This window comes from Euprymna scolopes, chromosome 14, assembly GCF_053919585.1.
Source record: "Euprymna scolopes isolate OS-2025 chromosome 14, ASM5391958v1, whole genome shotgun sequence".
In the NCBI taxonomy this organism is placed as follows: Eukaryota; Metazoa; Mollusca; class Cephalopoda; order Sepiida; family Sepiolidae; genus Euprymna; species Euprymna scolopes.
Genome location: NC_136495.1, coordinates 90422409 through 90435192, shown reverse-complemented (window position 1 = coordinate 90435192; position 12784 = coordinate 90422409). Strand labels below are relative to the sequence as shown.

Sequence of the window (12784 nt, the reverse complement as noted above, 5' to 3'; positions counted from 1 at the left end):
TTGGTTTGTACTGAGATGCAGAAGACCGATCTTCACTGTTTTTAAATATTGTGCAAACTAATGAGGTTTTCCAACGTGTTGGGAAGCATTTCTTCTTTAGGCATTGATTGAACAGCTTTGCAAGAATAGGTGCTAGTTCTGGTTGCAGCTTTCTCGGTACTATAACTGGAATATTGTCAGAATGAGTTGCTTTGTTGGCATGAAAGTTCTTGATGAGTGTGGCAATATCACAAACTGATATGTGGATGTCACTCAGATTATTTTCAGTCTTGGGAGGAAATTTGATAGGTAGCAGAACCTGATCGCATAGTATTGAGCTTGCTGTAAAATTCTTAGCAATGAATTTAGCTTTGTCAGATGCTGACAGAATCACCTCAGGCCCATTGATCATGGTCGAGATAGGACATGCACCTGTTTAGAACCTTGTTATTTATTTGCCAAAACTCATAGGAACCAAGCCCCTGTTCTACTTTGGATTTGATAGACTGAGCAGACAACATTACACTCTTACGTTTTCTATAATCCTTTTGCAGTGATTGGTAGCAGTTCTATAGGAGACGTTAGTTTTATAACATCTATTACATTTAAAGCAATTGAAATAGTGGTTTCTGTGTACCAAAGCTGGCTATTTAGTTTTTGTTTGAATGTTTCAGAGGGTATGTAGCTGTCTATGCCAATAGTTAGCCAGTTAAGTCAAGTGCTATACAAATTAAATAATAAAGAAACAGACAAAATGTAATGTTATCAATGAATGACATAAATTATGGAATAAAATTGAAAAGCCTTGATATTTAGAACAGTCAGTCTCATAATTGTACACTTACATAAATTGAAAGTTTTAACATTTTAAAGTCTCGCTCTTTCTTTCATAGTTATCAAATGAATAATATAAAGCTTTTAAAAATAACAACAAAAAAAGTGATTAATAAATAAAAGAATATAGTTTTTAACCAAAGAAGTTAGTAATTATGTTATTTAGTAAACTTGTTAATCTTATATTAATTTGTATTCATATTTGAAAACTAAATTATTTTGACTTTCAAATTTACAGATCTGCCAAGAAAATATTCTCTAAGCTTCAGAATGACGTAAGTCAAAACTTTCATAATAAATTAATGCAGGAGAAATTTCGGATTTTTGTATCTATTTAATTGAAAAAAAATAGTTGGATCTTACAGAGATCTCCACTTCTTCCATCAATATTTGTTTAAATTTATATTTCCAACCACCCCATACACAGTAGATATGTGTGCTTGTGTAGGATAGTATATCAGATCATCTCACCGAGTGATTTTACCATGCCCTCATACTAACCTGAGCATTTCTATATCCAAGCATACATACACATTAGCTAATCAATGATCCAAGGAAGTTTCATTTGTTGCTTCCAGCGATGTAGACTTGCTGTTCTTCTAGAGTCAGTGTCAATCATTTAGAAATTGGGATTAATTCTGCTTTTCTACACTTAAAAGCTCTGTTTAGTCTTATCGCATCCTACACATATTTGTGATACCAAAAGCATATGCAATGCAGGTTGGAAATATGAAATTACTCCACTATGCATGCTACTCATCATGAAATTGAATAGAAATTAGTCAACAATAAAATTACCTCCAAAACATCCATCTATATGTTTTTAACTTTTTTTCCATCACCTTAATTATTTTGTATAGAAAAACTGTATTGAAAAAAAAAAAAAGTGAGCTTTATATACTTTTCCATATACTAAACATTACATACATACATATATTAATGATGGGACAATTCCAGTACAATTATCGATTCTGTACTAAATTCTTAATTTCAATTCTTATAAATCTCCAAATATTTAACTATGGAGATGCTATTTTTCCCCGAGTAAAAATGCATGTTAAATGTGCAGATATTTTCTCAAATGTAAAAATGTACTTATGGAGAATAATGTATAGATTTTAGTACAATTATTGTTAGTTTAAAATCAATAAATATTTATTTTATCATTACTACCAGCAGCAGGAAAATTTGTTTTAAACAAAATCAAATAATAAAAAAAATAAAGGAATCGTTTTTGATACCAGAAAATAGGCACACATTTTTCTCAATATCGATTCCGATACCCAAATAGTTCCAATTTTTCCGATCTTGATTAATTGTCCCAACACTGATACACACACACAATTTTTTTAAGGTCAAGAATATTTGTGTATACACATGATTGGACAAACTTTAAATTCTAACAATAACCTGAATAGTTTTAAAGTGAATTTCACAAGAATTTATATAGCTATTTTTGCTATTTCAAATTTGCTTGAAATACAAAATTACTCAACAAAACAACTGTAGGATAAAATATCATAATAATCACTGTTATTGTTGTAATTAAAATTCACTTCATCCTAAGAATATTGAATATTGAGTCTTATTTTTGTGACTGATATTGTAAAGAGTTCCAAGATTAGAATACCATGCACAGAAATTACATGTAGGACACAAAATTCTTTTGTTGGTACATAGATGCTTTTTGAATGGCTTTGCATGGATAAATTGACTTTGGTATGAATAATAATTCTTATGACCTTTTGTGGCATGTTTGTTTTAGAGATGTTCTACACGTATCTCTTCCACAAAAATCAATATATCTATTCCCTTACAACATGTAGCATCTCAAAGATGTATTTAAGAATGTAGTATCTTTCTTTTGCACACTATCTTTTCTTCAGAAGCTGAAAAATAATATAGTTCCTAATAGCAATCACCAACTCCTTATGAAAGAAAGCATGTTTTTGTACTTCTTTGGAGTTCTATTTTGCTAATTGATGCCTGTCACTTTAACAGGAGCTCTTATTAGCAACACACATGAAAAAATTTAAATGGCTTAAAATATTTCAATATTGGTATATATAGAAAGAGCTTGATAAGCTAAGAAACAATCTTTTTAAATTTTTTAAATGCAATTAAAATCAAGGAAGTTATGACTATTTTTATGCCCTGCGTGTTTGGATTTCTTCCCCTTTTTAAGACCATATGTGTTTTGTCACATTTTTTGCACTACTTTTTCAGTAAAAATGCTATATCTTTGTTAAAACACAAGACTAAACAATGAAATTTGCCATATAAGTGTATTTTTGTGTAAGGAATCTGAATATGCTACTGAAAATCTCCAGAAATGAATGGTTTCCAAATAATCTGCAGTAAATGCACATAAATATGCTGCGATTGCTTAAAAATGCCATGTATTCATTAAAAGAAAAGAAGTTAGAGAACTCAAAGTTTAGTTGTAATGCATTTTATGTGCCAAAAACTGAAATCGAAATCTAGGATTGCTTAAAAATGAATATATTGCAATATTTCTTTGGTATTATTGTAGATTAATACCTTCTGCTAGCCCTCCCCATCTGACCACCTCTCCAAAATATGTGATTCTACTTTTATAGACAATTGCATGTGAACAACTTGAAAAACTTTAATAAAAGATAAACAAAAATTATTTTAGAATTTAATGTAAAATGATTTCCCATTTTAAATCATTCGAGCGTTTTAGGGCAGTTACCCCTCCCCCTTTTCCTATGATAGATAAATCCTGGGTATTTTGTTTGTTTGTTTTCTAAAAGGCGATTATGCGTGGTTTTAAGAGGGTCTTTGTGCAATTATGAGAAGGTGGGGAGGTTGCCACTCTGACTTTGGGTTAATGATAGGGCTAAGGAAAATTATGTGTGAACATCCTGAAGACTTGATAGAAACAAAACAAAAACAATTTTAGAATTTAGAGTGGGGGTTGGTTTCACATGAATGTAAAATAATTCACCATTTCAAGACGATCCTAGCGTTTTAGGACAGTTGACCAATTTATTTTTTTTGGGAGGGGGGATTAATCATGTGCACTTTTTTTCAAACGTTTTTATGCTTTTTTTTACGTTTATATGAGCTCACAGGGGAAGTTTGTTTAGTGGGGAGCTCTGCCACTTGTACTTAGCGCTATTGTTAAGGCTAAGACAAATATTTAAATACTGGTTTTAGGATAAGGCTTGCCACTTGTACCTAGGATTAAACATAGAATTAAGCATTTTTTATTTTTTATTTTTTTTAATTTTTTTTTTGTGAAACTTTACAAGAATTATGACAGACAAAAATAAATGTTATTTAAAAAAATGACGTCCCTCTAACCGAAAACATGATGCTTGGAAAAATATCAAGTATTTAAATTCTAGTTAAATATAAAAAAAGAAACAAGTTTTTGCTAAAACTGACAAATTGTTAAAAAATTTGAATTAATGTTATTTTGATTTTTAATTACATTTCATGTCCTTTCCTACCGTTATTTTTTAACTGAGCACCTCCTACAAATATTTAAATACTGATTATTTTTTTTTTATTTTATTTTTTTTAATAATCGGGTAGATTAGTTTTCATTCGATAATAATTCATTGAAAACATTAAGGGACGAAAATTAGAAGTGTGTGTACCGTTCGTACACGCGAACCAAAACAATGATATTTCACATTTTCACTTGTTAAAATATTTTAAAATTTACTACTACCCAATTTGTAAAAATATTTGTATGGTTGATAACAAAATAACTCTAACATGTAAGAATTTTTATTTATAACCAGATTTTCACTTTAAAAAAAAAATTGATTTGAAATAAAAATAAACAACAAAAACAAAAGGTCTGTTTATGCCATGTTATCGCTGCTGCTGCTACTATCACTACTACTACAGAAGTCTTGATTCAAATTCATAACGATTTTTTTGGATATTATGTTTTTAAATTGCTACGTACCACTAGAGAAAACACTGTCCAATCATCTTTTTAACGAATAAACATAGTAAAAAGATTGTTTTATTTAATAGTGAGTGTCCGAAAAAATTCTTTTTCAAAATTTTCAATACTCACCATTTTGAAATCTTTTTTTTAACACAACAAAAAAACGAGTGGTCAAATGAATTTCAGACACTCGAAATTATTAAAAATGACATCTCTTTTGGCTAATTTCCAAATTTCATTAAAAAATTCTTTACAGAAACACGGTACGAATGTTTAGAAATCAGGTGGGGGGAGGTCGTTACAAAAACTTACTGAAAATGCCGTTTTATGATGTTCACATTTTTATCACTTTATTTGCTTAAAACTCTAAAAATATATAATGTATGTTATTATTTACTAATTCATTTGAAAGGTGGTATTTTGAAGACTTAAAGTGCTTTGGTTTTTAAAATATGACTATTTTAGCAGAAACCCCTTGAAATCTGTGATTATAATGGCCATGTGTATTGCTACTCCTATGAAAGTTTCACATAGCTGTTTGTGTCTAATTATATTAAGCAAATTTAAGAGTGGTGTTTTATTTTGTTTCATATTTGTTTTTTTCCTTCATTGTGATTGTTCGGTATACAATACTGGAAATGAAACTAATCGTTGTTATGCTTATTAAAAAATGAAATGATGTTTGTGGATTAGTTTGAAATGCTTACTATTGATAAATCTCCTCAAACCACTTTTAATGAATGTTACCAAATGAATCAAACCTTTTTGTCTCACCATGAATATTTCAAACTGAATTTCATCTAATTGTTCATTATCTGCATCAAATAAAAACTCCTTATTTTACTTCTAACTTCTACATAGTTAAACTTTAACACAATACAAATATATTCCATTACTAACAAGACTGATATTGTCTTTTTATTAATAAAATAATTTTTATTTTTGTTATTTTAAGTGTTTGTTAGAGAGTAGGGGGGGGGCTGAAGCAGTAAATTATCCATCTGTTTATCTATCTCTATCGATCTATCTGTCTATATAATTATCTATCTAGTGATGAGTGGACAACAGATATTTGAAGTCATGTTTTGACAGGTTGTCAAACTGCATGACCAGTCAGTTTGCACCGGAAAGTATCTGAACAGGTGACCGGACGTGACATGCCATATGTCACGTGTTTCGGTTTGTGCAAGCTTAATTAGCAGTTGGATTTGAGATACCAAGAATACAGGTGGGCTGAAAATGAGTCTCCCTCTCAGAATAGAGATAGAAGACCCCCTCCCCCTCAAACCAAAGATCATCGATCACTTCTTTGCTCTGACGAAGATCTGTGAGTGAATAAAATACGTAAAATCTTATATCATCTTGGGTCTGGTCCTGAGTGTTCCTTGTAACAGATTCCAGCTTCTCCAAGGACGGTTGACAAATCTTCCAGAAGAAACAATAGCAGAACACGTATGTTGTCAATGTATATGTTATATGTTCTGACACGCATGCACCAACACCTAGAGGAATCATGGGCTGCTAAAATAGACATTTAGAACAAGGATAACAGTCTGTTATCTAACCACAGCAACATAGAAGATACATACATATGGTCTCTTAATGATAAGAACACAGACATTTAGTACACATATATAGAACCTATCCACAACACAAATACATCACAAACGCAAACATGTATAAACACATGTACTTTAACTATATACACATGTATGTTAATGTGGTATTGTATATATACGGTCATATAGATATTCAACCCCCAATACATAACCTGTTTAATTTTCCTGAACTAGTTAAGTTTTGCTAATGGACGTTCTACAGGTTTAATTTTAGACAGTGGTGCTACACATACCACTGCCGTTCCTGTTTATGATGGCTATGTGCTCACTCAAGGTAAGTAGTAATAGTAGTATCTTTTTAACTTTTTCATAAATGTTCAAATTTTGCATAGTCCAGGAGTATTTGAAATTTCACTTTTGTTTCACAGCCAAAATATTTTTTAGTCTATCAAACATCTTTGCAAAATTGTGTTTGAAGCTATTCTTTTTAATTGTTACATTTGTAAATCTGTTAAAAGTTAGGTTCATTGGTGTTTTTAGCAATAATCATGAAAAAAAATGAATAGCTTAAAATATCAATAATGGCATACAGAAAGAATCTTTTTAATTTTTTAAAATCTGACTAAAAAAATAAGGAAGTTATGACTATTTTTGTCCCTCTTTAAGACTATATGTATTTTGTCACATTTTTTTAACTACTTTTCCAGTAAAAAATGTTATATCTTTGTTAAAATACAAGATTAAGCGGTGAAATTTACCATATCAGTGTACTTTTTGTGCAAGGAATCCAAAAATAGATACCAGAACTATTTAAAAATAAATATATTACAAGATTTCTCTAGTATTATTGTAGATTAATACCTTCTACTAAATTGCTCTTCCCCTGCTGCCGCTCTAAAATGTAATTCTCCTTTTTAAGCAATTACATATAAACACCCTAAAAACTTGACTGAAAGGAAATATATATATGTTAAATATAAAAATTTCATGTAAAATAATCGATTTCAGGGCCATTCTAGCATTTTAATGCAGCTTACCACTTTTTCTATAAGAAATAAATCCTGTGTATTATTTTTTATGTGGAAGTGCTTTTTTGCTTTTAGATGATTGTGTGTGGTTTTAAGAGGGTATTTGTGGGACTAGGGGGCTTGCCGCTCCTACTTCAGGTTAGTGATAGAGCTAAGGGCAATTACATGTGAATGCTCCAAAAACTTGGCAGAAAAACCCCCCAATTATTTTGAAGTGGTAAATTAATTTAACGTATAAATTTGCTGGAAAATAATCTAGCATTTCCGGGTTATTGTAGTATTTTAAGGTAGTTAATCAATTTTTTTTTTATGGTAGATAAATCCAGTGCAGGTTTTGCATTTGTTTTTCTTTTTAGACAATTGTGTTTTAACAGGGTTTGTATTTGTATGACAGGAGCTTGCCATTTGGATATAGGATTAAGGAACGGTTTTTGTTTTGGAGGGAGTGCCATTCTTAGGAATAATATTGAATATGTTCAAGGGAGTTATTTTTTAGGAGGTGGGCTTGTCACTTGAACCTAGATTTAGTGGTAGGGTACTTTTATATATTCAGTTTCAAAAAATATCAACAGAATTTGGAGTGCTCCCTGTTTTAAAGGGAAATGAGGGATCATTATATGTTAAATTTATTTGTGAAACAGATTTCGCTCTACTCTAAATCAAAAATTTTTTTTAACAAGATTTTTAGTGTATTCACTTAAATCATGTAAAAAATTTAGTTTTTTTAAATTGCTATAAAGTCATTTATTACTAGAACTAAAGTTTAAAAGTTTATTTGAAAGTCAATATTTCTTGAAGGAGCCACTATTTTATAAAAGAATCAGAAATCACAATTTTAAGTAAAAAAAAAATTTTTTTTTGTTTTTTTTTGCTTTAAAAATAAACCTGTAAACTTGTCGATTTCAAAGTAAACAGCCAACAACCGCTGTTATAATTTAGCAATAAAGTCAAATTGTTTACTTTCATTGAAAAGGGCTTAATATTTTTTTTTCAGATATTGCTACTATTATTAAAAATTGCTACTATTAAGAGAAATCAACATAGAATTATCATTTTAGCGCATAAAAATAATTAAAAAATTAATTGGGATACAAAATATATTAAAAAAAAATATTTGATACTCATTATGTTGAAGTTTTATTTTTAAGACTTCAACATGTTCACGAGAGTGCAAATATGAAAACTCTATTGAATGGTTCAAACATTTTGTAGTAAACAGTTATCGCCTGGTTTACTTTATTCTTAATAAAACTCGTTATAACAGGTCATATTTTTCATCTTGTAGAAGAGAACAAGAGATTAAAGATGTTCTGGTGATTCAAACAGGTTTCTTCATTCTCTCAATTCTGATGCTTATTTAGTTTAGAATTATATGAAACTAACGGGGGGGGGGCTTTGCCCAGTCATAAAATATGCTTAAACATGATATTTTTATTTGTCCAGATTTCATATATATTATTATAGTTGTGATTTCAAAAGTAAAAAAAAAGTATTTGAGTGCCATCAGCTAGAATCAAAACTGAAAGCAAAACTGTAGTATACAAAGTTGGTGACGTTACGACTGCACAAACGTGACATGCATATGAACTGATTGAAAATTAATAATAAATGAAGATAAATGTACAAAATGTATTTTTATCCATTTTAAACCCTTTAAAAACTATTTTCATAAAAGAACGGTCCATAAAAAGATCCAATCATTTGAAGCCCCTAGCATTGCTCTGCGACTTTTAGCTTAAGAGGAGATAGTTTGAAAATATGGAGATGAACAGACAGACATACATTTAGCCTTTTATACAGGGTGTTTCAAAAGTCTTGGGAACATAACGATTTTTAATAACTCAAAAACTATTAGGAGTTGAAAAATGAAATTGATACCGTTGGAAAGGTTAAAGTTTCAAGTTTTGAGGGGAATCTTCAAAGTTGCTCAATATGAGCACCATTCGTCACACGGCAGACATCTAGTCGATAGTCCATTTCCTGCCAAACGCGTTCCAGCATCTTGACGTCAATGGTTCCCACAACTGCCGTTACTCGAGCCTTTAGTTCGTCAATATCTCTTGGAAGGGGCGGCACATAGACTTGTTGCTTGACAAAGCCCCAAAGGGAAAAGTCACACGGGGTAAGATCTGGAGACCTAGGAGGCCAGGGCATGAGAACGTCATCACCTCGCCCAGATCTCCCAATCCATCTACCAGGCAGCCTTGTGTTAAGAAACTGCCTTACTCTAAGACTCCAGTGTGGTGGTGCACCATCTTGTTGAAAAATGAAGTCATCAGATTCTGCTTCTTCCAACTGAGCCATTAACCAGTCTTTCAGCATGTTGAGAAAGGATTCACCAGTGATAGTTGCCTCTTCAAAGAAGAACGGTCCATAGACACCTTTCTTGGAAATTGGACAAAACACGTTCACTTTTGGTGAATCTCGCTCGTGCTCAAGAATTTCATGAGGATTCTCAGTACCCCATATGCGAGTGTTATGCTTGTTAACTTTGCCATTCAGATTGAAGGTCGCCTCATCGCTAAAAACAAGCCGGTCATCAAAGCCGTTATCTTCCAACTTCTCTTGCATTGCAATGCAAAAATCACGGCGAAGTGGCTTATCAGTGTCCTTCAACTTTTGGACCAACTTGAGCTTGTAAGGTACCATTTGCAGTCGTTTCCTTAAGACACGTCAGACAGTTGCTGGAGCAAGCTGAAGTTCCCTGCTGGCTCTTCTCACTGATTTACGGGGGCTCCGCTGAAAGGCTGTCCGAACTTGCTCAACTGCATCTTCTGAAGTTGAAGGGCGACCTGTTCGCTTACTTGGGCACAAACACCCATCTTTCACAAATTTAGCATGCCATCTGACAATGGATTTCCTTTCAGGGGCTTCTTTTTTAAATTTCCTGCGAAATGCACGATTCAGTCTTTGCAAATTGGAGGACGCAAAATGCCTTGTCTTGTTTAGAGAACGCCATTACAGCACCTGGAAAGATAAGACGAAAATCATTAGTATGACCAAAAACTTGATTAAGCAAGCTTTAAAATGGCATCAGTTTCATTTTTCTACCTGGAATAGTTCATGAGATATACGCATTTGTAATGTTCCCAAGACTTTTGAAACACCCTGTATATTAGACTAGCAAAAGTACTCGTTGTTGACTGGGTTCAAAAACAGCCTACAGAAAATGGACTCTGATTTATGAAAGTATGATAGGTTATGAAAAGGAAGGGTTGTAAAGAGATAGCTTCGAATTTGGGGGTATTAAAACCAAAGCAAAATATGATGAAAGTAAAAATAACATAGATAAACCCCATAATTTATTATACCATACCTGTTCACACTGAAACACTTATCACAATATTCTGTGGATCTATATTAAAAAACCTTGTTAAACTTTGTGACATATTTCCATTCTATGGAGGTCAGGCGTGAACGAACACCCCATAATTTTATTATACCATATCTCTTCAAACTGAAACATAATTATCAAAGTATACTTACACTGATAGATATGAAAAGTCTTTATTAAAGTTTGTGCCTATTTCCATTCTATGGAGGCCAGGCATGAGCGCAGACCCCACAATTTTATTATACCATCTCTATTTAAGTTAAAACATACTTATCAAAGTATTATTATATACATTTATATCAAAAACACTTGTACACGTTTTTTTTCAATTTTTTATTTCCATACTTTGTGGACCAAGCGTGTATGCAGACCTCACAATTTTAATGAATCATCATTATGCCAGATCAAACATACCCATTCCTGTGTCTCGATACATCTTCTATCATTATATGTGATCAGTTTTCTATAATAGTCAACCATATAGGACCAGACACACACAGACGTTCAGCTTTATATTATAGATTAGAAACTTCATTAATTTTACTTTCTACTTCCTCATTACTTATCAGATATTTCATCAGTTTTTACCACATAAACATTCTGATATTTACATCCATTTTAAAAGCTATGAACTCAAAATAGAAGCAGCTTCCTAACTTTTGGTGTAGCACTACCAGAAGCAGTGACAAGACAAATCAGTTCCTTTGCTTTTTTTTTTCTCTCATGTTTATATCTCCCCTGTGCATGTACTCTTTTTATTACATTTCTCCAATCTTTCTTTTTCATTTAATAATCATTGAAAAGATTTTTAGTCTTATTTTAATTAAGAAATAATGAAATTAGTTTTTATTAACCCAATCAGACCGGAGCTACTGAACCAAATTTGCCCCTGTACCTGGCCTCCTAGACAAAATCGTGAAAAACATTTAAACATAATTTTTTGCCTTTCATCTACCGCCAGTATTCAGCCTTTGTGTGCCAGTCTGCACAACAGGTGGAGCTTTCCTTGATGCACAGATACTTCCTGCAGTGGGTGCACCAGAACCGTGTTTTCACCTTCTTTTGAGGATTGTTTTTGTAAGATACGCCACGGTGCTGTCTGTTGTATCTCAGCTGTTTCTCCATGAACGCAGCACAGATGTAGTCAGATGAAGTGCCAGCGGGAATTTCAGGGCAGTGATTACCTCATTTTAGGTGTTGAGCACAGGATTCTTGTTGTCCCCTGCAAACAGCTGTAGGACGGTAGTTTCCTACCAGTTCCAGACATAGTGTTTGAATATATCTTGTAAATTACGGAGGTTTTCTGGCAACTGCTTGTGTAGAAAGGTACAGCACATAAGAGTTGTAGCAAGCCCACATGAAGAATTTGGTGAAGAGGTGTCAGGGCCAGCTATAGTGGCATTGTGATTGGGTCATCTAGTCATTCTTGTTGTAACTGCTCATGTACTTGTAGTCCAAGGCAAGCTGTGGAATGCTCACTTCAAATCGAGGCTAAGCAGCGATTGGGTAGCTATTTTTTGCTCCCTAACAACACAAAAACACATCGTAACTCATTATATAACATTTTCGAAAATTACGGTATATTGGTAACTCAGTCTGGTACGGTTAAAACACTTTTTAAAATCTTTTAAAACTATTTTAGGATACATTTTTCATACTGCTTAAAATTTTATTTTGATTTCAATAATTTTATTTTTATACTTTCATAGGCATATTTTTATTATATAAATTCAAATAAAAAACTTATTTAAAAAAAACAAACTTATTTTTATTATTTCATAAACATATTTCTTATAAAATAAAACCTTTTATTTTTAAAATTTTGTTATTAAAAGTGCAAATAAAGACTAATTGTGTTATTTTTATCTGCATAATTTAAATTTTTATTGTATACTTTTCAATATTCTTTTCTTAAATTGTATTTCAATAAATCGCTTCACAATAGAAATACAATAAAAGTAGCAATACACATGGAAAAATTGAAATGGCTTAAAATATTTCAATATTGGTATCTATAGAAAGAGCTTGATGAGCTAAGAAACAATCTTTTTAAATTTTTTAAGTCCAATTAAAATTAAGGAAATTATGACTATTTTTGTGCCTCACATGTTTGGATATT

The 12784-nt window shown here is 31.7% G+C and overlaps 1 protein-coding gene across 2 annotated transcripts in view; it reads left to right on the top strand.

The window, feature by feature from the left end:
* LOC145293156 (actin-like protein 6B) overlaps positions 1 to 12784 on the top strand; it is a 177960-nt gene that overhangs the window by 22899 nt on the left and 142277 nt on the right. For both annotated transcript variants that reach the window (XR_013869675.1, XM_080139606.1), the window contains exon 4: positions 6543 to 6637. Coding sequence is in view for 1 of the 2 variants with exons in the window: in XM_080139606.1 (XP_079995732.1) it covers positions 6543 to 6637 (95 nt within the window). In the remaining variant the exon portion in view is untranslated. The remainder of the gene's footprint in view (positions 1 to 6542; positions 6638 to 12784) is intronic.